This window comes from Chelonoidis abingdonii, chromosome 9 (genome assembly GCF_003597395.2).
Source record: "Chelonoidis abingdonii isolate Lonesome George chromosome 9, CheloAbing_2.0, whole genome shotgun sequence".
In the NCBI taxonomy this organism is placed as follows: domain Eukaryota; kingdom Metazoa; phylum Chordata; order Testudines; family Testudinidae; genus Chelonoidis; species Chelonoidis abingdonii.
In genome coordinates, this window is record NC_133777.1 from 20282770 (window position 1) to 20309376 (window position 26607).

At 38.7% G+C, this 26607-nt stretch overlaps 1 protein-coding gene across 3 annotated transcripts in view; it reads left to right on the forward strand.

Moving 5' to 3' along the window:
- The window catches only part of SNX29 (sorting nexin 29), a 459625-nt gene that overhangs the window by 380465 nt on the left and 52553 nt on the right, over positions 1 to 26607 (forward strand). For all 3 annotated transcript variants that reach the window (XM_032773958.2, XM_032773950.2, XM_032773983.2), the window contains one exon: positions 2731 to 2870. In XM_032773958.2, the coding sequence (XP_032629849.1) occupies positions 2731 to 2870 (140 nt within the window). The remainder of the gene's footprint in view (positions 1 to 2730; positions 2871 to 26607) is intronic.

A 26607-nucleotide genomic window follows, 5' to 3' on the forward strand; every position in this document is an offset into this window, starting at 1 on the left:
GACCAGAAAGATTGAAGTGTTCTCCTACTGGTTTTGAATTTTATGATTCCTGATGTCAGATTTGTGTCCATTTATTCTTTTGCGTAGAGACTGTCTGGTTTGGCCAATGTACATGGCAGAGGGACATTGCTGGCACATGATGGCATATATCACATTGGTAGATTTGCAGATGAACGAGACCCGGATGGTGTCGCTGATATGGTTAGGTCCTATGATAATCTCCCTTGAATAGATATGTCCCTTGAATAGATCTGAGCAGTTGAGTTCAGATTCCTGCTATCCACGGATAATCCAGGCCAACAATTACTCTTGAAATATCTGTTCAGACTCTTAGTATTGTAACTGCTGCTATTGGCAGGAATTAAGCAGAGAATGACAGAACCTTTATGACTGTTACCATATTTTACAATGATCATTTTTGCCTCTCTCCTTCTAAGTTTCTCTTGTGGTCTTTTAGGTGTGGATTTTCACCTACTTAAATGCCCATATTTGTTTTACTCTGCATGTGTTTCGAATTTTTAGAGGGGGGACAAAATAGGCTTTGCATAACCTTTAGAAGTCTTTGAGTATGGATGCCATTAGATTATATTTATTATCAGATAAATGCACACAGATTCTTTATAATCAGTTGAAGAAAAGACTTGTAACAGAAACACAAGACTATTTTTTTTACATAGGAATCTACTACACTGCTGCTTTAAATATAGTACTAGTATATACTATAGCATATGGCTAATACAAATATAATATGGAGAAGTTGGGTATTTCTGCTAGTTCTAAAACATTATACATAGGGAGGCAAGCTGTTGTGAGGTAGAAGAGAACGTGTGTAGTGTATTCTGGGGTCATATCCTTACCAGATAATTTTACAAAAAATCCCACATATTTTACCAGTGGGAGTCCTACTGTGGCACTTGCTGGTGCTTTTAACCAAGTTAAACAGCATGGATAGACTCTTGGATCTGTTGAAGTCAGTGTGAGTTTTGCCATTTACTTCAGAGGGCTTAGAGTTTCATCCCATGTTGTTTAGACGCAGGTTTAACTGACACAGTGGTAAAAATACATCCAGTTTCAGGAGCCTTGTCTACATTAGGGCTCCAGACGGTTCAGCTCAATTGATGGTTGCACTGAATTTTGTAAAATTCCTTCCTGTAGATGGGGCTTATACATTTAGCAATCTGGGAACAGAATACATATTGGCAGTTAAATTTAAGCATAGGCATAAGCATTTGCAAAATTGGAGCCTTTCTTTCCAATATTTGACAAGGCAACGCTAAATGTTTAATATTTTTTTTAAAATTTTATTAATATATAAATTATTTTGGAAAGCCAGTCCTCTGGTATCCCATCTCATTTTCTTCTTTAGGACCCTTCTTCCAAAAATACCTCTGTCATGCCAACTTTTCCTAAAGTCAAAGATGGCAAAACTTCTTAGAACTTTACAGTACTACTTCAAAATCCAGACAAGTGGCCAATTAAGCCTTATGCCTGGAACAGCTGACTCTACCAGTGAGAAGAGCTAACCTTAAACTCAAATCCAATATGTGGCAACCCAGCCTATGAATTTTTTGTTTTTGATTAAATGGAATGGTTTGGTAACATTTTAAACATATTTGCATCTATTATCTTTTTTTAGCAAGAAACAGGAACTTGTACATTTCTAAGCACTTTTCTTGAATAGATTAATAACAGTGGTTGATTAGACACATTTAACACAAAATAGGAACTCTACTCGTCCTTTGAAAGCTATAATTGTCTTATAATAGTTTGAGGCTTCATGCCTGAAGAGCATATTCTGACATTTAAACCAGGTGAGAAGAAAGCCTGAATTTCTGAGATTTAGCTTGTTGGCGCTAATACAAAAAAGAGTCTGATTTCTCAGTAAATCCATTACAGTCTCACTCTAGCGTATTATGCTTGCTGACAGATTGTTTTATACTCTACTGTAATTGTGTTTCCCACAGACAAAAATATGTATGTTTTGAAGTTATGAAATCTAAGTAGACGAACTATTCTTAGGCTTTCAGTCTGTAAGTCTCACAGTGGAATGAGGAATGGTACAGTTATCTCCATTCATTGGTGCCAGAGACATAAAACATTAACACTTAAATAAAACCTCTTTTCCAAAGCATCCTACCAATGATACATTATGCTAGTTAAAAAAATAGACTGTGATGTAAAATTTCATTAACAAAATGTGTTACTAAATGGAGGGCGATATGTCTGCTCTTATAGTTAAATATGGGTCTGTCATGAGGTGTATGTATCCAGCCTCTGAAAAGTTCATAATATGAGGGCAGGGAGAGGAGGAATTAATAAACTTCTTAGAAGGGAGGAAAAGTACCTCCATTTCCCTAAAGGACTCTATAAGTTGCTAGTCCTGAAAGGGCTTGACATCTGGTCCTCAATAACAGTCCCTTAAAAGAAAACATTTAGTCTATAGAAGAAGCCTTTCTCTCAGGGAAGAATACACTGCAGGTAGACAGGGATAAGTTATGTTCAGCATCATGTCAGAGTGTCATGGACAGGGTTTTATCCATAACCAAGTTATATAATGTTGAACATGACTTGTCTCTGTCTACCCTGACTGCAAACGTATTAGGTAATATGTTGCTACAGGTGGCTGAGATAAGAACAAGTCATCAATCAGAACTCATATCATTATTGCTGTCTGGCATTTTAGAATGGAAAACATCTTTTGTACAATTCAACTCTTTTTTTCTTTTGCAGGATGCAAAGTTTGTTGAGGAACGACGCAAACAGCTACAAAATTACTTACGGAATGTTATGAACAAAATTATTCAAACTGTGCCAGAATTCACAGTTAGCCCCAAAAAAGAGACTCTTATTCAACTGATGCCCTTTTTTGTGTAAGTATGTGTCTAATAGACATGCAGTACTCAACAAAATGTTAAGCCTTTTTCTTTGCAGTTTAACTTAAAATGTAATGCATTACCACTGAAATCTCCATTTTACCACTAACACGATAAAAGCTTTTGATATGTTTAAAGAAATTATACATCTACTGTATATTTTTTTCAGCATTTCAAATGTTTCTTTGAATAAAGGCCACTATGGATAAAACTTTGAAAAGCATCTAAATGATTTAGGAGCCGTAGTCCTTTTGCATGTCATTGGGTACTTTTGAAAATTGTACTCTCTGGGTTTTGGAGAGTTTTGTTTTTATTTTTTGGTGCTCCATTCTACCTTCTCCCCCTCCCCCCATTTTTTATTTACAGGCCAAAATAAAGAATTAAAGGAATCTGACTAATTTTTCTAGGAAAATGCAGAACTTTTGCAATCTGTGTACTGTTTCACGTACTACAGGAAGGGAGTAATATTACTATTCCAGGTACAATAATATAGTTGTGTAAATGTAAAGATAGAAGAAAGTGGCCAGACATACTTCCGTATAACTCAGTCATATGTTAGAGTATTTTAACGTTAATATATCACCATATCAGAATAGCATTTTTCTTTTACCTTTTCATTTTGTTGTAAGCACAGCCCCTTAAAATATGTCATTTAAAAATATTAAAATGATAAATAACATGAATGAAAACTTGTTTTTTGGAGTATGGGTGTCAGTCTTTCTCTCTGACAGTCTTGAAGCGCATTGTGTTATGTCTGATCTTCATTTGGCCTGAATATGTAACAGGAGCCTATCCAGAAAGATACTGAATGATGGGAAATGAGAGCAAGCAGAATCTTTCAGAAGGAACTCAGCACCTGTAGGAGTAGAGCCAGGATATGCTTAAAGTCTTGAAGGCCCCAACCCTGCTTCCACAGAAGCCATTGGGAGTTCTGTCATTGATCACAATAGCAGCAGGAATGGGGCCCAGATATGACTGCAATTTTACAATGAAACGGTGCTGTTAACTCAGGTGCAACATTAAGTAGTTGAGGTGAAATTCTAGACCTTCTCAGAGCTAAGTATGGTAGCTCTTTTTATCGATAGTTCTCAAAGTGCTTAACACATGGCAGATGAGTGGCAGAGTCAGGAAGAACCCAGGTTATCTGTCCCCTAATCCAGTCTCAACTCCTCTGGAGCGTACTGCCCTTTGAATCTGGTTCAGGTGGTATCTAATCATATATAGTTACCGAACAGGTACAATCTGTATATTCATTGAACAGTGCAAAGAATTTTACATGCTAAGACTCCATTTCTGCGGCTCCAATGGGATCCACTCAAGTGGATCAGTTTGCAGAAACAGGGCCCAATTAAATACGATATATTCCAGAAAAAACAAACTTCTTTTGTTGCTTGTACTAATTGCAATATATTGTGCTGCATTTGAGATTTGCAAGTTGAAATGTAGTATTTTCCAGGGCAGAGATCTGTATGGATAGAAAGTTGACTGGGAAAAAAATGAGATTTATTAGAAAACTTGCTTCCATAGTCTAATTCTGCTTGTCATTCTCTGACAGGGAAATTTCCATAATTTCAGTATGTTTGTCCAAGATACCACCAGGTTCTTTTTGTTATAAAGTAAAATTGTATGCATACCTTCAAGTTTTAATGAGCTAGCATTCCCTGCCTTACACTTAAAACTGCATCTGACATATTGAGTGTGTGAAAACAAAATTTGCTGACTCTCTTAAAATCTCAGTGGTATTTCGTTTCACTTTAAAGCCAGAAGCAATTTTATGTTGAAAATAAGGATTGCACCAACGTACACAATCATGTCATCTTTTAATTTCTCTCTCTCTCTGTATATAATGATGGCTTCTGATTTCTCTATACCTTCATCTGTGCTTTTCCAGTAGCCTGTTCTTTACAAAAGACTGATAGATAAATAGGAAGAATACCAAAATATATTTTGTGGCATTCTCGTTGTTTCAGTTGTTCCTGCATTTTGTCAAAGTAAAAGTGAATTTGACATGACATATTGAGGTTGCTGGCATAAATGGTGGGATATCATTTGTAGAGGCATAAAAACTTACCCCCTTCTCCAAAGAACTCAATTTGTGTAAATTGGCTACAGGTTGTGATGATTTAAATAGTTTTTCAGTTTGTCACTTAAAAGATCATTAGAGAATTTTCTATTATTTTAATTCTTTTTAAAGAAATTAATTCTTAGGAAATGCTCTTTTTCACTTTGTTTCTTAAACAAATGAAGGAAGTAATGTAGATTGTAACCCGCATTTGGAATTGAATTTTCATGTGAAATCATTATTTCTCTTTCTCCTATAATGTTTACTTTTAAGGTTGTTAAACATATTTTTGTGAAATGTGAATTGCTAATAGCTTATCAGCATTATTAGTAATATGGAAGTTGCAACTTTAAATTCAGTTTAGAGCTGGATGATTTGATTGATAATCACTGGCCTTTCGTGTCTGGGATTATGATTCAATTCTAACTGAAACAACAAGTGGAACATCAGTTGACAAACAACATATTGCACTGTTGTCTAGTACTTATTTACTTTGTTTTTCTGCTTGAGTCCTCAAAAAATTTTTTATCCTCTCGTCATTCTGAGATCGTTGTGGATCTCACCCTATTTTGCCAGCCAGAATCATGTTCCCTCTTGCTATCAGGACATAACATATGTTGCCCATCAAGAGCTACTATTAGTGCTATTCTGTGAATTTCCCAAAGGAAGGGATAGAATTAATGGATGCAAAGAGTCTGCCACTGATATAAGCTTATGCATTTCATTGACTTAAATGGAGTTGCATCCACTTATGCCAGTGGTGAATTTGGCCCAAAGTCTTTTCAATTGTAAATTCATAGTTATTCAGGTAAAAAAGCAAACACAAGAAAAAGCAGATAAAAATCTGAATGTTTGGTGCACAATAAAATATCTAGATATAACTAAGGTTACAGGTTAATTGAATTGATATGGTGTGAATTTGCCTAGATGCAAACAAAAATTGGATATTGTTCAAGTTCAAAACATTCTTAGGTAATGTATACACTACAGATCTCACAGCGGTGCAGCTGCACCGTTGCTAGTCCGGATGCTTTACATCAATGGGAGAGAGCACTCCCATTTGACTTAATTACTGCATCCCCCATGAGCAGCAGTAGCTGTATTGGTGGGAGAACCTAAAGGCAAATGAGAACATGAAGGAAAACTATAGAAAGCATATAGCTGGGTTTTCCATAAAGCCCATTACTTTAGCATCAAAGTGCTTCCCAGGCAAATTAGATCTCCTTCTTTTGAATAGCGGGCAAAGAGCCCCTCCTGTTAGATCAGAGGGATACCCTATGGTGTGTTCCTGAAGCACACAATGCACCTAAACATGACTGGCAATGCACAGGTCAACTGCAGTCTGGTCAATTCCTATAGAATATTCCCACTGGGCCCCACCTTTCCCTAGGTCTAGGAGTGGGGCCTCATAACATATGAAAGGAAAGAGGAGGAAGTCTTGGTCACCATAAGCATCGATGGCCAGGCCTCTTATACCAGGAGTGGAGATGGCTTGGAAAACACTCCAGTTGCCCTACCTGCTAAAGGAATCCTCATCTTTTCCATGCAAGGCCTTGGACTCTACACATACCAGCGGTCAATGACTTTAGAACTTCACAAGACCTGCTTTTGAGGCTAATAGAAACCTTGGACATTGAGACAATGGTGATCCAAGAGGACATGCACATGTTGTTTGATATTCTCAGCTCCTCAGTGCCAACAAGAATTGCCCTGCCAATTAATAAGGGCGTACTGAACCCAGCAAAGGGACTGTGGTACACCCACCTAGCTTTCTCCTACTTTGAAGCAAGTAGAAAAGTGCTATCAAGTGTCACGTAAGGGCTTGGGAACATTTTTACATGCATCTGACATGAGGGCCCCTTGTGGTAATTGCAGTCCAGAAAAAGACCAGGTCCATGTTAGAGCACTCCAAAAAATAAGGACCCCAATCAACTAGACTTTTCAGTGTAGAGACCTATTCATCAGCCTTCCTCCAATTTCACATTGCAAATTTCCAAGCCTTGTTAGTAAAAGATGATTTTTCAGTGTAGGAAAGGGTAACTCCCTTCCTAACTGGGCTCCCACAGAACTCTAGATAGAAGCTGAGAAGTGCCATCAAACAAGGCTAGATGGTAATGAAGTTAGTGCTACAAGTGGCTTTGGATGAGTCTGATGTGGCCGTTAGATCCGTGGCTACAGCAGTCACAATGCACCAACCAAATTGTAACCTGGTTACAGGCTTCTCGAATTCCAAATGAAGTTCCAGTGACTATAGAGGACTTACCATTTGATGTAATAGAGCTTTACAGCAACTGGATGGATGAAGCAGTCCATTCCCTAAAGGATTGAAGGGCAACACTGAAATCTTTAAGCATATGCACCCCAGCACTATATTGTAAGTTCTTCTAGTGGCATCCCTCACATTGGCAAAGGCCATCTGATGCCCATAATCACCCAGAAAACATCCCTGTTATATCAGGAGGCTCCTGTCATACTCCTCCTCAGTCACAGAGGCAGCCAGTTGGATGGGGTGCATGTTGAGAACCATGTCAGGACTATGGAGAGACAACTGTTGGAAATCACTTCACCTCTTCTATTGGGCATGGTAAGAGATTACAGCCAACAGTTTTGCGCAGGACATCATCCCCTATGGCTATAACATCAATTTTCATGCTACGCTTTCTCCTCACTCTTCTTTATTTATTCCTCTTCAAAGGACCCTTTTCACAAGACCTATTACAAAAGGAAGTGGTTTTGTTGTTTTGTTTGGGAGCCATAGAAGAGGTTCCTTGGGAGTACAGAGGAAGAAACTTCTACTCCTGATATTCCTTATTCTGAAGAAGAAAGAGAGTCTTAGTCCCATCAGAGACCTGACAAGAATGAAGAAGTATATACACCAGCTCAGATTTAGAACGGTAATGCTTTCCTCTGACATTCCATCTCTTCAAGCTCAGGACTAGTTTGTACCTCTCGGCTTACAGGATGTGTAGTTCCATATTGCCATCCACCTGGCCCGCAGAAAATACCTGTAATTAGAGTGGGTCCAAATCATTAACAGTATAAGGTACAGCCTTTCAGATTTTCCACAGTCCTGAGAGTGTTTATGAAATGCCTTCTATAGTGGTGTCACACGTTAGGGAAAAGGGCATCAATGTCTAGCCCTATGTGGGCAACTGGCTGATGAGAGGCAGTTCACATCTGGAAACTCTGATAAGCCTTAACCGCAAATTACCCACTGAAAAAGGAAGTCCTTACGCCTCCTCAGGTTGCTGAACTGCTGACTGCATGCACCCTGATACAGCTGACTGCACCCTGATGTGGCCTAATACAGTCTAAACCCCATGCAGGCCCCGGTACTGAAAATTCTTGACTATTTGCTGTAGTAAAAACATACTGGACTTTCATTTAGCACAGTCAACATCCATCTGGCAGTAACATCGGCATATCATCTACCAATACAGTTGTTCTTGGTCTTCCTTCATCTGACAGTGTCCAGATTTCACAAGGGTCTACTGCCTGCTTACCCACCAGTCAGAGATACTACTCCAGTGTGGGACCCTCATCAGTGTCCTTTTGAAGCTTATGGAGCTCTGTGCTCAGCCCCTCTCAGAGTGATCCATCCACCATCTTAATCTCAGGCCTGGTCTACACTAAAAATTAGATTGACTTAGCTATGTCACTCCAGACTGTGAAAAATTTTGCAGCAGCAGTGCTGTAGTTAGGCTGACCTAACCACTGGTACAGATGCAGTTAAGTTAACAGAAGAATTATTCCATTGACCTAACTAATGACTGTTGGAGAGATGGATTAACTATATCAACAGAAAAAAAACTCATTGATTTAAGAAGTGTCTGTACTACAGCAGCACAAGTGTAGTGCCATAGCTGTTCCACTGTAGCGGCTGTAGTGTAGACATACCCTTCAAGAAGAGGGAGCAAGCTTCAGACACTGAGGTTGAACCCCTATATACCTCCATTCCATAAAGAAAACGTGGCACTTACATAGATTCTGCTCCTTCCCCCAAGGCCTCACCTTCATTCTCAGGGCTGCCCAGAGGATTCAGGGGGCCTGGGGCAAAGCAATTTCGGGGGCCCCTTCCATAAAAAAAAATTGCAATACTATACAATACTATATTCTTGTGGGGGGCCCGTCGCAAATTGCCCCACTTGCTGCCCCACCACAGGGGGCCCTGGAAAAAATAAACCTTCTGCATCTCAGCACAAACCCAGTGTTGAGAAAATTTCTTTACAAGGTATCACTGGTTCTCAGCCTTTATCTGTTTCCTAGAGACTGGCTCCATGGGGTCCTTCACAAACTGGAGACAGTTACTGTGGGTTTGTCTTTAGTATAGCTTATGTACATACTTCACGAACTGAGCATTTGAGCTTGTTCCAGAATCTGGGATGAGCCTATGTTGTGAAAACTGAAATGCTCAAAATAGCACATGCATGTAAATCGACACAGGGTGCTAAAATTAAATTAACCCAGGGTTTCTCAAACAGGGGTTCAGGACCCCTCAGAGGGTCCTGAGGTTATTACTGAGGGTCGCGAGCTGTCAGCCTCCACCTCAAACCCCGCTTTGCCTCCAGCATTTATAATAGTGTTAAATATATAAAAAAGTATTTTTAATTTATAAGAGGGAGTCGCACTCAGAGGTTGCTGTGTGAAAGGGATCACCAGTATAAAAGTTTGTGAACCACTGAATTAACCCCTTTAAAGCCTCAGGGAATGCAGTGGAGGGGGGTCTCCCTTGGTAGGGCTGGGAAGGATATTGCTCTTCTCACGTGATCCCTCCCCCAGGGGCTAATTTTAAATGACATGAATCTCCCTAATGCACTGAAATTAAACATAGACAATAATTTGGCATTTGAGAAGTGAAAGGGATGGTAGCCCTAATGGAAAAGCTAACAGCTTGGCTCTTCTGCAATCCTCAAAGTGCTGAATGACCTTTAGGGTAGGGAAGGCTGTGCCTCCCAAACAGCCTGACCCTGCCCCGTCTGACCCCACCCGCTTCCTGCCCCCCAACTGCCTCCCTCAGAATCCCCAACCCATCCTGCTCCTTGTCCCCTGACCCTCCCCCAGAGACCCCCACCACCACCCTGGGACCCCACCCCTGCTCCCTGTCCGCTGACTGCCCCAACCCCTATCCACCTCCCCACTGAGTCCTGACAGACCCCCGGAATTCCCACAATCCAACCCTCCCATTCCCTGTCCTCTGACCGCCCCCCCAACCTCTGCCCCCTCCCTGTGCCCTGACTGTCCCCGGGACTTCCTGCCCCTTAGCCAACCCCCCCATCCCTGGCCCCTTACCCCTGGCTCCCCCCCTCACCCGGAGCCTCAGCCCATCCAGGCACTTCCCTTGACAGCGGTGCAGCGTGGCTCCGGTGGGGCCCCTGAGCGCCTCGCTCAGAGCCGTGGTCAGGGGGCTGGGCTGTGAGCTCCATGCCAAGCAGAGGGAACTCAGGCCCCCCTGGAGCTTGCAGTCGCACCTCCTAACCACGCGGCTCTGAGCGGGGCGGAGCTCAGGGGCCCCGCCGGAGCCACACTGCAGCGCTATCCAGGGATGCTCCTGGATGCATTGAGGCTCCGGGTGAGGGGCGGAGGCAGGGTTGGGTCAGGCTGGGGCCGGGGAAGGAGCCTCAGCCTTTCTCGTGGGGGCCACTGTGGAGCTCAGGGCATGGGGCAAATTGCCCCACTTGCCCCCCTCCCCAGGCGGCCCTGTTCATTCTGCCTCTTCCCGCCCCTGCTCTGCCCCTCCCCTAAGGCCCCGCCTTCACTCCCCCCTAAGGCCCCGTCCTCACTCCATCTCCTCCCCAAGGCCCCTGCCTGTCACTCACTGCTGTCCACTCTCCCCCAAGCTCCTCCCCGAGCTTCCAAACAGCTGTTTGGTGAAGCCCCAGATTAGTTTATTGGTGACGCTGCCAAACAGCTATTGCTGCTGGGTGCTGAACACCGACTATTTTTTTCCAGGGGTGCTCAAGCCCCAGAGCACCCACAGAGTCAGCACCTATGAATACTTAGACCTAATGCAAAATTCTTTCCAAAGGTTGTTTGAGTTCCACCTAAACCAGTCAACCTTTGTGCAGGGGAAGAGGAAGCTACATACTTTAGCCATAGCCAGAGCTCTGCTATATTACATTGAGAAAACCAAATCTTTTAACACTATTCCCACATCTATTTGTGGCCATAACTGGCCACTCCAAGGTCCCCAGATTATTTCATCCCAAATATTGTCAAAGTGGGTATTACACATTTTATCTCACTTTGTTATCAGCTGACCAGTCTACTTATCCCACTGACTATTAAGGCTCACTCCACCAGAGCTCAAGCAACATCCTGGGCCTGGAAGAACATAGTTGTTGTAACAATCAGGGTAACCATGTCTTTGGGGAAACTCATAAAGAATTTGTGGCAATAGAGCAAAATTGGCATCAAAATAAGTAGAAGAGGATACAATAATTTGGAACAGACACTAGTTAAAATTAGATAAGAAAAAAAATTGTTACTCTGGATAAAATAAATTGATAAATAGTTCTTTGGAGTTGTGCATAAAATTTTGCTCTTGCAGTAATTAAATTATATAAAAAGTGGTAGTTTGCTACTGAATCTATAATGGATTATTTACAAATTTTAACAGGAACTGTATTCTATCACTGAATGTTTAATTCCACTTATTAGAATTTGTCACATTTTAAAGATTCTTTCTAAAAGGTCATTAGTTGTACAGATTTACTAACAGTGATTGTGCTGTTAATATTGTGAAATATGAGATGATGAATACTACTGTCATAAAACAAATGATAGCTCGGGTTTTCTGGAGGTTCTTGATTGTTTTTATTGAGCACCTTATTAGAGATAATTTGATCTGATTTTCTTTGTGGTTCTATTCTGAAAAATGACTTTGTAAAAATAGCATTGTGAGTTCTATATTTGCCTCAGTTAAAGCTGTCAGATATAAAGGAGGGTGTTTTTTAAAACTGCCCAGCCCTGTATACTCAACCTGGAGTCTTAAAGTCAAGCTGTATTCTTGTAAAGATTCTGTAAATATAATTTAGGCCCCAGGCCTCTGTGAATAGAATTTAGGTCCAGGCCCAGGGGTTCACCCTTGTTCAGAAGCTTGAAAGATCAGGGATCCAGTTAACAATTCTTTTGGTGATGCACAAGCCACAATAAACACCAGCTCACTCTTCTGTACTTGTATTGGCTCTGCAGTGATAATAGGTGAAAAAAGCAGTAAAAATTTCATTTTAGTCATGAAAGTTAGCAACTTTCGCATAGAGAGCAAAAGTCTTTTGAGTAAGGTGGCAGCATTTTTATATAGTGCCTTTTAAGGTCCTGTTTTAATATGACTAGGGTGACCAGACAGCAAGTGTGAAAAATCGGGATGGGGGTGGGGTGTAATAGGAGCCTATATAAGAAAAAGACCCCAAAATCGGGATTGTCCCTATAAAATCAGAACATCTGGTCACCCTAAATATGAAATGCATGATGTGTTATCGCAGTGTTACACAAAGCATGAGAAGTATCTTTTCACTTCAACTTCACTTTTCATTTCACACTTAATGAACTGGTGGGATTGCACCGAGGCAAACTGTGGTGGTGCATCCATGTTAGCTATCGTTTGGGTGCTTTTCTTCGCATGTACACACTAGCACTCTGATCCATTTTTACAGTTGTACTGCACTCTGAGTACTTGTCCCACAGTTTCCAGCACTTGTTTGTAGAAGATTTCAAAATGTTTTCTGGGAGCCCAAGGGTTGTGGGAGAAGGGTTCAAATTCCCATAAATCCTGTGAACCTTGCTGAGGCATTTTTTTCAAATGGAATTAGGAAAAATGTCAGAGCCCTCTCTTTACTGGAATAGACAGTTTCCAATGAGAGTATTAATGAGGTCCTGGAAGAGCTTAAAAACAAACAAACAAATAAATCTCAGCATATTTCCCAGGCAGCTCTCAGTTGTGATAAATGATGAGATCTTTTTTACAGAGGTATCAGGATCAGTTTATCTCTTCACCTAGACAATAATAATCAGTGATATCATAGGGCCCTTCAGACATAGACAGAAACAATGAACCAGAGAAGGCAACAGCATCCCAGTGTCTCATTTGAGTACTCTTTCTCCTTTAATTGAGCGTCATGAAATGGCATTAACACTGATGGGTTTTAAATACTATCTAAAATGACTGTGATTCAGTTCTACCACCAAATCCTCCGTGCCCCATCTCTCCCATAAGAGCCTCCTATCTCTCATCTCATTGGCAATTCTGAACTCCTTCAATGGAAACTGAAATCACTCAACAACTTACAAGAATTAGACCTTATGTTGATAACTTTATTACATCCTTTGACAGAAACCTTGATTTTGTACTTGAAATTATTTATATTTTTTTCCAATCTGTAGATGTCTACTTTTAATAAAGGACATTTATTGTAGAATATTAATTATAAATTAATGTATTGATAAACTAGATGTAATGTGTGTTTCCATTTAAGCTCTGTAACAAATGTCTGTGTTTCCTGAAGGGGTTACCTTTCTCTTGAAAAGGGTTTGCAGATGCCAAACAATTGTGGGTCGAGCTTTCAGACTGTGAAGCAAAGATTAGTGTTATCTCAGGAGAGCAGAAAATAAAATTCTATAGTACAAGTTAAAAAACCCGCAGGGCACAGAAGCTATGTGTTAGAAAGCACTACATGTAAAATAACAAAAATAATTAATCAAAAATAATTACATGTACTTACATTGAGTGTTTTCTCGTCACTCAAAAATTACACACAAACACTCCCAACAATGTAAAAAAAAATAATCCAAGAGCAGTTAGTTCCACTTCATGTGGTGCCCTGTGTCTATAAATTTTTAGGGCCAGGAATATTAATTCACTTGAGGTCCTAAAATGTGAAATGTTCAGTGGAAATTTTAAAAGTAATCTCTTTAAACTTATACACACTGAACATTAAACACCTGAAGTTAATTAATAGTGCTGCTACCTAGGACTAGGACTTCCGTGTCTGTTTGTTTTCTTTTTAAGTATAATGATTTTATACAATAATTTAAGCACTGACCTGATTGCCCAAATGATTTGTAATGAAATTGAATAGTGTGCCATTCTTATAAAGTGAAAACAAACTTTGTTTTGAGGCCCAGATGTGGTTGCAGTTTGTTTGAACCGCTTTGCTAACATTTCCTTTTCATTGCTATAGCAAATACTGGTGGTTCTTGATGGAAATTTAAATGGCCTGTAATTCCTAATGCTATGAGCTCTTATCTGAATATGCTCATCTTCTCTTTTTGATGTAAATCTCTGTCTATGAGATATTCTTAATCTTGGTTCATGGCAGTTACATTTTAATGCTGTATTAGACCAAACTTGAAATTGGTCTAGCAGTTTCCTTCATAGATAGCATTTATTTCGTAATATGCAGATGACACTTTTTTTGTACTTGAAATTTGCCTATTTATAGATTTAACAGCCAACTCAATATGTAGGGAAGAACTGGACACTGGGACGGATTCTCCAATTTAGTAAGTTCAGGTCCCTTCCTGATCTAACTCATGCTGGGGCTGGGCAGCACTGAATCTGGTTGCTGTAATCAAGCACCTGAGACACCTCTGTCTGCTATGTCTGAGCACAGCCTTTCTTTCTTTTTAAATGAACAATTGTACTCATGATTGGTATGTCGTATACCAATAGCACTTGTTATAGCAAGTACACTTATTTTTTTAATTAAAACTTCAGTCTGTCCAAAGAATGCCACATGTTAACTCTTGATAAATACATATATCAGAATTATAGGCAACTTTTTCAACAACCAGAACATTATTCTCTGTCTGATCATTTAAAAATCTATATCTTAAAAATTGTATGTAGTTTTAACATACCATTTATTTTAAGTGTGGTTCTATTCTGAAAAGTGACTTTGTAAAAGTGGTATTGTGAGGTATCAGGGTTTGTCTACACTGCAAAAAAAAAAACAAAAAAAATCTGAACCTGCAGCAGCAAGTCTTTGAGCTCAGGCCAAGTGACTCAGGCTTGCCATGCTCCCACTATGGGGCTAAAAATAGTAGTGTAGGCATTCCCACTCAATCTGGAGGCTGGATCCCAGAAACTGGGCTCCTGCCTGAGAGGGAACGTCTATACTGGCCTTCACTTGACCTAGTTCTAAGTAGGGCTGTCGGTTAATCGCAGTTAACTCACATGATTAATTCAAAAAAATTAATTGTGATTAATTGCAGTTTTAATCGCACTGTTAATAGAATCCCAATTGAAATTTTTAAATATTTTTGGGTGATTGTCTACATTTTCAAATATATTGCTGTCAGTTATAACACAGAATACAAAGTGTACAGTCCTCACTTTATATTAGTATTTTATTACAAATATTTGTGCTTTAAAAATGATAAAAGAAATAGCATTTTTCAATTCACTTCATACAAGTACTGTAGTGCAATCTCTTTATCGTGAAAGTGCAGCTTACAAATGTAGATTTTTTTTGTTACATAACTGCACTAAAAAACAAAACACTGTAAAACTTTAGAACCTAGAAGTCCACTCAGTCCTCCTACTTGTTCAGCCAACTGCTAAACAAGCTACTTTGTTTACATTTATAGGCAATAATCCTGCCCTCCTCTTATTTACAGTGTCACCAGAAAGTGAGAACAGGCATTTGCATGGCACTTTTGTAGCTGGCGTTGCAAGGTCTTTATGTGCCAGATATGCTAATCATTTGTATGCCCTTTCATGCTTCAGCCACCATTCCAGAGGACATGTTTCCATGCTGATGATGCTCGCTTAAAAAATAATGTGTTCATTAACTTTGTGACTGACCTCCTTGGAGGGGAATTGTATGCCTCCTGCTCAGTTTTACCCGCATTCTGCCACGTATTTCATGTTATAGCCGTCTCAGATGATGACCCAGCACATGTTGTTCATTTTAAGAACACTTTCACTGCAGATTTTACAAAACACAAAGAAGGTACCAATGTGAGATTTCTAAGGATAGCTACAGCACTTGACCAAAGGTTTAAGAATCTGAAGTGCCTTCCAAAATCTGAGTGGTACAAGGTGTGGAGCATGCTTTCAGATGTCTTAAAAGAGCAACACTCTGATGCAGAAACTGCAGAACCCGAACCACCAAAAAAGAAAATCAGTTTGCTGGTGGCATCTCATGCAGATGATGAAAATGAACATGCATTGTTCTGCACTGTTTTGAATTGTTATCGAGCAGAACCCGTCATCAGCATAGACGCAAGTCCTCTGGTGATTGAAGCATGAAGGGACATACGAATCTTTAGCACATCTGGCACGTAAATATCTTGAAACGTCTGCTATGGCAGTGCCATGTGAACCTGTTCTCTCTTTCAGGTGACATTTTAAACAAGCAGTGGACAGCATTATCTCCTGCAATTGTAAACAGACTTGTTTGTCTGAGCGATTGGCTGAACAAGAAGTAGGACTGAGTAGACTTGTAGACTGTAAACTTTTACATGGTTTTGTTTTTGAATGCAGGGGTTTTTTGTACATAATTCTACATTTGTAAGTTCAACTTTCATAATAAAGAGATTGCACTACAGTACTTGTAATGGGGGAATTGAAAAATACTATTTCTTTTGGTTTTTTACAGTGCAAATATTTGTAATCAAAATAAATATAAAGTGAGCAATGTACATTTTGTATTCTGTGTTGTAATTGAAATCAATATATTTGAAAATGTAGAAAACAACCAAAAATGTTTAAATAAATGGTGTTATATTAGTGTTTAACAGCGTGATTTATCGCGATTAACTTTTTTTTAATCTCTTGACATCCCTAGTTCTAAGACTTGCTGCTTTAGGTTTTTGTTTTGTTTTTGCAGTGTAGATATGTATTCCCTCTAAGCTGTGCATGTGGGCAGCCGCCAAGGAGTGATTGAAGTGCCATACAGTTAATTAGCAGAGCCATTCACATCCAGATGGCAGCATGTAGTCAGGTGCCCCTCCCCCGCTGCTTTGCAGCCACATTGCTCCTGCCCTCTGCCTTGGAGCCCCTGCTGCTCCTGGAACCCTCCTGCTGGCTGTGCAGAGGGCGGAGCTGTTGTTGTCAGGATGTCCCCCTTACCCTGCCCTTGTACCCCAGCAGGGCAGAAGAGAGAGCCCCGAGGATTTGAGGTCTAAACACAGTTCTGGGTGGTGAGTGAGTAGCTTTACCTTAGAGACTTCCCCAGAACACACAATCTCTCTCTCTCTCTCTCTCTCTCTCTCTCTCACACACACACACACACACACACACACACACTCTGCCTCTATATACACACACACACACAGAGGCTGTCTGTCTACATACATACTGTGTCTACACGCACACGCAGTCTCTGTGTCTACACACACATACACTGTTTACACATACAGAGGAACCGTGTGTGTGTGTGTGTGTGGAGAGAGACACATAGACTCTCTCCATATACACACACACACAGGCTGTGTCTCTACGTAATGTGTCTTCACACACACACAAAGTCTTTCATACTCACATCCAAACACATACTTGTATTATTTTTGTTTCTTCTTGGTATTTCCTGCAATGCACATGTATTCTCTGTAATTTTAATCTTTCAAAGTGTGTTATTTTAGTGTTTTGACTGGTCTATGCATTTCATAATTTTTATTTCTCTCTTATACTTAAATTTAATTCTTTGAGTAGTGAGTTCTAAAATGCCTAACCTGTCTGGCTGGAGTAATTATCCATATGGTAGCTTTTTAAAAATATATATTGTTTAGGTTTTTTGTTTCTACTGGTGGCGCATTACTAAATTTATTCCTCACCAGGATGGAAAACATTTGACAGACATATCCTGAGATGAACCACGAAACCTCACAATACCAGGAACTGGGTTCTGAGACTCATTTCTGCCGGGTTTTGTTTTAGGTTGAGTTGGATTTTTTGGCAGTGTAGATGTAACCTCCATGATTTCTGTATCAAACATGCTCATATTACAAGTTCAAAACTTTTTTTTTTCCCCTGTGGCATCCCTGAAGTCTCAACCGGAGATCTGAAAGTCAAGCCATATTCATTCAAGTTTGTGCACCCTCACTTTTTCCATAATGCAAAGAAACTCTACTCCATCCAGTTGTTACCTAAGCCAGCAACTGCTCACTCAAATTTTATACATACATAATTTTTTTACCTGTGTTTATTAGCTGCTAAGACACATGTTCTACACTTTACTACTTATTATGGCACACTATTCCTCTGCTGGCAATTATAACTTAAAATATTCTATTGATGCACAAACCAGCATTGAATACCGTTCCAAACTCCACAGTTGTATTGACTCTGCCGTGATAATAGAAGTAAAATGTGTAGTAAAAGCTTATTCATCAGCAAAGTAATCAGATGTTAGTCAATACATGCAAAGAGCAGCTTTGTTAAATATGCATTTTTACTTACTTGCTTTTATAGATCCCTAATTATACTTTATAACGATGTAAAGGACATATTTCGAAAAGCTTAGATAAAAGTTTAACTAAAATCAGTGATATGGAATGCTTTTAAAAATATTAAAAACTAACCTCAGAGGTTTACCAGTTTTAAACAGTATGTTCAGTCAAGTTGCGCTTTCTGAGGTTCGTAAGGTTAGTTCTCTTGGAGCTACAGTTCATTGACAGAATGTTTGAAAACAGGCAGAAGGTAGAATCCTCAATAATTTTGGTTGGACAATTTTCTGATAAAATAGACTGGAGTGGATTCTAAGGAAATATTTTCTTGAGTGGATTAATAATTGATATATTTTAAAAAGTGATTTTAAAAGATACTTTCTATAGCATTATGAAGTAGTTGGACACTGTAGGAATAATCACCTGTCAGTGATGACAGTAATGCTGAATAAATATATGGTTGTAAATGTTTTCCTTATTTTTCCATATAATTTCCATTTCATAATATGACAATTCTGGCAGTATATTTCAGGGCAGTTGCATTTCTGGGGTGATTAATGTCACTCATCTTTCAGTCTCATGTTTTCCAAATCAAATTGTAATTGTACAGAAATTAACTGTTTGTTATCTTCCTGACTTATCTTATTGCTAAACAATACACTCTTTTCCCAGAGTGCTCCATGGAGGGAGTTGCTCCAGGGAGGGGTAGTGGAGTGTCCCTGAGATCTGCCCTGTGGCCTTGGTTGACAGGTGGATTTCACCTCCAAGCCATTGCCAGCCACCACAAGCCAAAGATCTTGTTGTAGATTATTCACCTACTAATTTGACCTATTAATTCAGTTAACTTCTAAAAATTAAATGTCTGATTTCATAAGTCTTGCAGATCAAACAACCAGACTTCTGGGGAAAAGTTTCTTATGATCCTTTCTTCAGTGATAACTGGCAGAACTAGTGTGGTCACCTTAAAACCTGAGATGGATTATTAATGGTATATAATTATATGTGGAGCCGATAAAAAGATTATTCCTTTTAATACCTGTAGTGCTGCTAGTATTGTTTTGACTGATAAACTAAGCAAATATGATGAGAAAATTAAAGTAAAGAGCTTCAAGTACTTTATATGCGACTACGTTCATTAAAGACATTTTGAACAAATTTTCAAGGTTACTTTTAAAACATTTTAAAATAAAGGGACAAAGAAATTGAAGTTAGCCCAGACTAAAAAGCTAGTTAAAAATTCTGACTCTGTCTCCTGCATTTCAGTCAGTAGCTCCAGGTCTTAACACGGTTTAATTTAATATGCAGCAGATGTGGACACTGTTGAAGTACGAAGAATAAAAGAAAACAGCTCCTCACTGAAGTGTTCATAAATACAGGTTTAAATAAGATCTGTGGGGGCATTGACAGATGGGAGCATTAGTGCAGAGAGTGGAGACGGGATCCCTTAAGACAACATCCTGATGACCTTTGGGACAGAGAACTCCCTGTTAAATTGGAATTCTGCCCATGGAAGGCTTCTGATAGCCCGGCCTACAGAGGGAGGTCTAGTGTACACTACTGTCAAAGGTAATTGTCAAGCTCTCATTCTACCTGTGTTAATGAAATATAGAGGCATTCAGTCATATATTACACTATATTTTGTGCACTGTTGGTCTTGACTTTGAATGTGAGCTGAGAACCCAAATGTGGGGAAGAGAAGGAGTATTGTGAAATTTAGCCTTTTAACTTTAACTTCTCAGTCTATCTTTGGCACGAGTACAATGCAACTTTCAGCCAGAAACCATTTTTATAAACAGCCTGGTTGCAGCACTTGTTTTTAGCCCTGGCTAATCATCAGGTAGAAATTATTAAAATATAAGATTATGATTTACAGAAAACCAGTTTCAGCTGTTTAGAGGTTTCTAAAACATTAGATTTGTTCTCTTCCTCCACTATGTTTATGATACTAAGGCAGCATTATGACCCTTTGCTAAAGATGTCTTTGCTGACAGGAAGGATACCAAAAAATTGGTTCCATTAAACTTTAAAAAATTCTAAAAATGGTTATTCTGTGAAGTATGGAGGATAAACAAACTAGCAAAAATGATGATAAAGGTAGAGGTTTTCCCCTGAGCAAGTGGAGTCCCCTTCTCTTTATTCTGTACTATATACCTGCACATATTGTATACACAGCGGTGGAGGTTTCTATTATGTAAAGTAATTCTGCTGTGTAGGAAACAGCCAATAAATGTGGAATATATTTAGATAGGTGGATAATTATATTATAATTATATGCATTTACTTATTCAAATAAGTGTGCATTTTAATAGTCAGTGGGCCAATATCTTTCGCATTACTTGGTTAGAATGCATGGTTCATAGCAGAGGGAGAACTATTAGATCACTTATATCATGTACGTTTTTCAGAAAATACTGACAAGCAAGCGGTCAGCATGTATCTGAGCAAACAGCATACTTCCACTAGAGTCATGAATGTTTAAAATTCTGCTGGTTAAGATGTAACTGCATGTTTCACCTGATGTTATTTCATGATTCACATTGTTTTCTAAATACTAGTGCAGTCCTTGGTAGTATTAACAGTCACATTAGGATTTTTCTTTTCCTCCTGTCACAGCACTTGTTGGGTCTGGAGTTGCAGCCAAAAGCTATAATAAGATAGCATTGTTGTCTATATTTATATTTTGCAGTATATATAGTGCCAATAATTCTGTTGTGGGGCCAGGTCTGACTACCAATCAAATTCAAAAACCCAAATGCTGCAAAACAGCATGATAAGAAATATAGTTGTTAAATTACGCTGTTGAATAGATTAATTTCTGAAGGAACAATATCTGTACTTCTGTAACATTTGCCATCAAGAATGATGTTAAAAATTATAAAAAGGATGCATGACTCTTAATGCAAGAGTGACAATATTTATTTATTTATCTTCACTTCCTGAAGCAAAGTGGCCAGTGGCCAGATTTGTACCTGAATGCATCCTTCTTAGTGGCAGCTCATGTTGTCAAGTTGGCTATTGCATTAAGTGAGATCTAGCTCAATATGTAACACCCTGTAACAGTAAGTAAACATCTTGTTTGATAAAGAGGAACATAATGTAAAAAAACAAACTGGGAATACCATTTGCTTAAATATGTGGCTTTTAAAAAAGAAATATAATAGAAGTCTCCTAAAATTGGCAAAGCCACTTTCTAGTTCTTGATCTATGCTAATGAAGCTAACTTACTATCATGTTAACTGAATGATTTGGTCATAATACTGTATAGGGATATTGTCTGATATTTACCTTGTAATAGTAGAGTGTTGCTATAGTTTTTCTGATAATTGAAGTAAAATACATTTGATATATAAACTTTGGTAAACAAGTTAAGACAATGAAGGAAATCATGTACCAAAAATGTGCTACTGTTGGGCCAATGTTTTCATTTTTTAAATGAATATAGTTGAGATTTTTAATGATTTACTGATGACAGACATATTGTATGGGAAGCCTATTCCACTGGCATAAGCATAGTCAATTGTGAAGGTAGGGCTAGTGGAAATGCTGCCCCAGCATGTGATATCTCACTGTGACATTAGATTAACTGGATTTGGGGGGACTAGTTTAAGACAGTACTAAGTCAGCAGTTCTTCTCAGAAAGACCATTTTGAAGTTTTAACCAGTGTAGACTATAGTGCCCCATATACAGTACTTAATGAAGTGGGTAGACATGAGCATAATTAGCCAGTACTCTCTGTAGCACATTGGTTACCCATATGCTTTAGTCTGAAATTGAAGGTATTGTTTTTATGGACAGTCCCGGTCTGCTGGAGCTCAAACTTTTTAGCTTTGGAGGGAGAAAGGCAATGGGTACCTGGTAAATGGTATTATAATGGCATATAATCTTTATTTAATATTATGAAGGAACTTAAATCTTGGAGACAGAGGCAATGGAGGGAATGACAAATGTATTGAACCTGTTTATCTCGATTATAAGTAGGTGAACATGCTTGTGAATGTGAAAGGAAGATTATACAGGTGAATGAATGTAGAGGACAGAAAACATGAGAGGAGGAACAAAAAAGGACATGATGGAAGGGAGATCAAACAGGAAAAGAGACCGAGGGCACTTAATGTGGAGACGATGACTTGGTATATTGTGAAGAAAGCAGTAAGAAAGAGTTTTAAAGATTGGTTCTTGAGCTCTGGCTTGTAATATTATTATTAGTAGTAGTAGTATTTTTGGTTTTCTAAAACTGAAAGTTTCACTATCCTTGCAGTAAGCCTTTAGCTATTAAAAATGAAGAATCTGCACAAGGTTGTAGTTCTTGACTTTGCAGATAACAAGCTAACCTGTTGAGCAACAAGCTCAATTTCTCCAGAGTAGCAAATTAGGAAGCTCTGCATGTATGCATCCTCCACAGAGGTGCCTAAGGGAAGTGTTGGGCTCAAACTAATGAGTTCTCCCTCTTTCCCTAGAACTTGGCACATTCTTCATCCAGTGATTAAAACTTTGATCCCTGCCATACAGCATATATTAACAGCAGCCCAAATATAGATTAATCATAAGATGCAGACATGAATCCTTGCCAGAACTCATTTGTTGGGATTCAAAATCTTTGACACACCCTCCCTCTTCCCCCCCCACCCCCCATTAAATATCAAACTTGTCCTGTACTGAAGGTGTTTATTGGCTCCTATTTGATTGAAGACTTTATGCTTTCAATATCTGTTTTCCTTATCCTTCAGCTTTTAGAGAGGTTTTCTTTTTAAAGCTCTTCAGTTTAAATAATGCCTACACTTTGTGGATTGACCCAGGGAAAGCCATACATAGATCAGCTATCCAGATGGTTGCCTCCATAATCCAAATATAAAATTGTTCATTCCACCATGCATGCAGCACCCTGAGGAAAGTTAATGAAATTCCCATTTCAACCCAGAGCCATCAATAACTGAATCTATTGTAGAATAAAAGGTATCAATAACTGACTCCAGTGTGAATCAGAGCCATCCATAACTGAGTTGTGTCTTTTCCTCAGATTACTATACTCCATAAGCATTTCAGGGAACTTTAGGTATTGTCTCTTGTGTCTGTATTTTTTTCTTTGTGATGTCACAGTATGACTGTGAACAATTTCTTATTCCTTCAATAACAATACCGAGTGAGTGTGTCTAAATACTCATTGCAGCCACAGAGATTTCTTCCTCATAAATTGGCATCTTGGGGCTTGTCAACACCGTACAGTGTTATTAATATCAGTGGCATTCACAGTCTTTATGCAATAGACATTGATGAAGATACATTCCAAAGAGCCATTATACTGGAAATGTCTGCTGAGTCTGAATACAGTGCAAAAGGTGCTGAGTTGCAGAAGTTGGTGGAGTCAAAATATTACTAACTAGAGCTCATAATGGTAATTTTTAATCAGGAAAAATAATATCCATTGTTAGTATTATTTTATCAGAGACGAACAATGTTATTGACAGGTTTTTGCATGTGTGTTAGTAAAGGGTAACAAATATAAAAAGATTACAGCAGGATTTGAACAAAATAAACTACAAGTTATAGTGAGTATGTGTATTGTTATTTACAGTTTTACTGGTGATATTTTTTATAAGTTCATCCCACTTGGTCTTATGTTTTTCCCAAATAGTTCAGTTAATATTTAAAAGGGGGGAAGGGCAGCAAGTTTTTCCATTTCTCTTATTTTTTTCATTCCGGTCAACTTCATTTCTGTAGCTGATATTTGTTTTTGCAGTCGTGGGCCCCAGTCCTATACAGAAAACTATGTGGGTGGTCCTCATGCATCAGTGTAGAGCTCCACTGAAGTTAAACTGTCCCTATGCAGGTTCAGGGGTCTGCTCACACACTCAGTTTGTTTCCCAGGATTGGGACTAGAGTGATGATATTCATTTATTGTAGCAAGTGATCTAAATGGGTATTTCTCTTTGTTTAGTTTCAGCAAATCAGGGTACTTCCCTTAGACTTTAGTAAGCGGAATTTAGGTGGTGTCTCTCTTAAATAATCCTTTCATCAGACCAGAAGCCTTTCAGATTGGGACAATCCCATAAGGCATCTAGTACAGCATTTTGCTGAGAACTTTGTGTCTCTGTCGTTTGGTAAGACTGGTGTGTGAAAATATCTAATCAAAATTTTCTGTCCATATTCTCTTCATGAAGGGGAACCTGTGTTGTTCATAGTCGTTCCAGTTCTCTGAAGAGATTTGCTGGTTCAGTTTCCCATACCTAACCTCATATTGTCAATATTGCCCTGCTGTTTTGTAAGGGAAAATAGTGCATATAATGTACTGATTTTTTTATATTTTTTTAACAGAGATCTGATTATCTATCTTACATAGTCCTCTCCTGAAGAAAAATCTAATTTAATTCTCTAATTCTTATGTTTTTTTAAACTAACTGTAGGAAGATACAAAATCCCTATCATAACTTTTATTATACTTTAGCTCAATGTTGTCAAATAAGTTTCTTAAATACATTTTTTCTTATATATTTTGATAAATCAGGTGTAACATTCTAAGATTTTGCAAATGATGATCTGTTTTGAAATATCCCTTGGAAGTACTAGTCTCTTTTTCACGTTCCCATATTTTGAACTCTAGAAATCCGTGGATCATTTCCCCATGAACTTTTTCTTATTTGCTTGACCAAAAAATCATAGTTCTTAGTGGTATTAGTCGTATAGCCATTTGATCTTATCTTTGCTCCAATACATCATAAAATTTGATATAACCATGAATGTGGAAAGGCTATACATCTATTTTTTCAAGAGCTGTAATATTTTATTTTTTTCTTGGCTTCTTCCACAGGAATTTTGAAATGTGTTTATCAAGTTAACTCTTTTCGGTTTTGGGGGTATTGATACAAAAGCAGGTTTAGTGTTGATGAGTCATGTCTGTAAGATCAAAATTCATTTTTAGATTTCATTTTTATTTTAGAATCAGATGAAAAAATATATTTTGTCACCCTTCAGGAATGATAAAGGCCCAAATCCTTCACTGAGAAGTGCACAGGCAGCTTTTGTGCCCATGTGGAGCCTCATGATTCTCAGTGCTGGATCAAGGCCTTAATTATATTATTTTGAATTCCTTGGTTGCTATCAGTACCGCAGATTGTTCTCCACTTTGCCTGTCAACTCTCTCATGAGAACTCTCAACCAGGCATCTTAGTGCAGAATTAGTCACTGTCCCTAACTGTATTTTTTAATTTTTTTGTCCAAATCCTTTTATTTTCTGGTTCTGCCAGGCATAGAGTAAGGCTTGTCTACACTGGCACTTTACAGCGCTGAAACTTTCTTGCTCAGGGGTGTGAAGTACCAGTGCTGGGAGCTATTCCCGTCGCGGAGGTGGGTTTTTTACAGCGCTGGGAGATCGCTCTCCCAGTGCTGCACCATGACTACACAAGCCATGTTAAAGCGCTGCTGCGGCATCACTTTAACATTGCCAATGAAGACATGCCCTGAGATATCACAGGAAGCCCCAGTTTCCATAGTTTAGAGTTCACACTTTTCTAAAAGACTTCTCTAAGCCTTTTTGTCTGTTTTCAGAAGCTTCCAAAAAGTTGTCTGTTTAAAACAGTGTATTGAATACCGCACTTGAATTATGTGCAGTAATTATGTAAACATGTCATGCCAGATATGTTTTCCTGGTTATAGAGGGAATTAAAACTTCTGGGAGAAAACCTAAGGGCTAGTCTACACTGACAGTGCTTTAACGTGCCTTGTGTGGTCGTGGCGCAGCGCTGGAAGAGAGCTCTCCCTGTGCTCTAAAAACCCACCTTCATGAGAGGCCGCCTCCTCCTCTCAACATTACACTGTAACAAATTTTGTAGCATACAGTTCACTAGTGGAGAATACAGCCGAAGTGTTTTGAAGCTAATCCATACTTCCTTTTAAACATATGCAATATTCTAAGGCATTTTTGTGCTGAAGTATTTTAGTGTCCAGGGTAAATATAATTCAAACCATTTTTCCTGGGTTATGCTTTTGATTTTTTGCATAATCAGAATGTATCCCTCTGATCTAGCCCTAATGAAACACCTAACCTTGTCACAGTTTCAGGTCCGAGATACTTCAAAGAACACGCCTGGGTCAGTGTTGCTTACTCTTGATGGTATTCTATCAAACTGGCATGTCATGAAATAAATGTGTAATACTGAAGGTTTTCTTTGTATTATAGAATCTCACATTTATATTAAATCTTGTTTAAAGCAAAAATCCATTTCACTCAAGCAGTATGACTCTTAAACTAGATTAGCATCTAAATAACTACGATAAGATTTAGCTCTGCA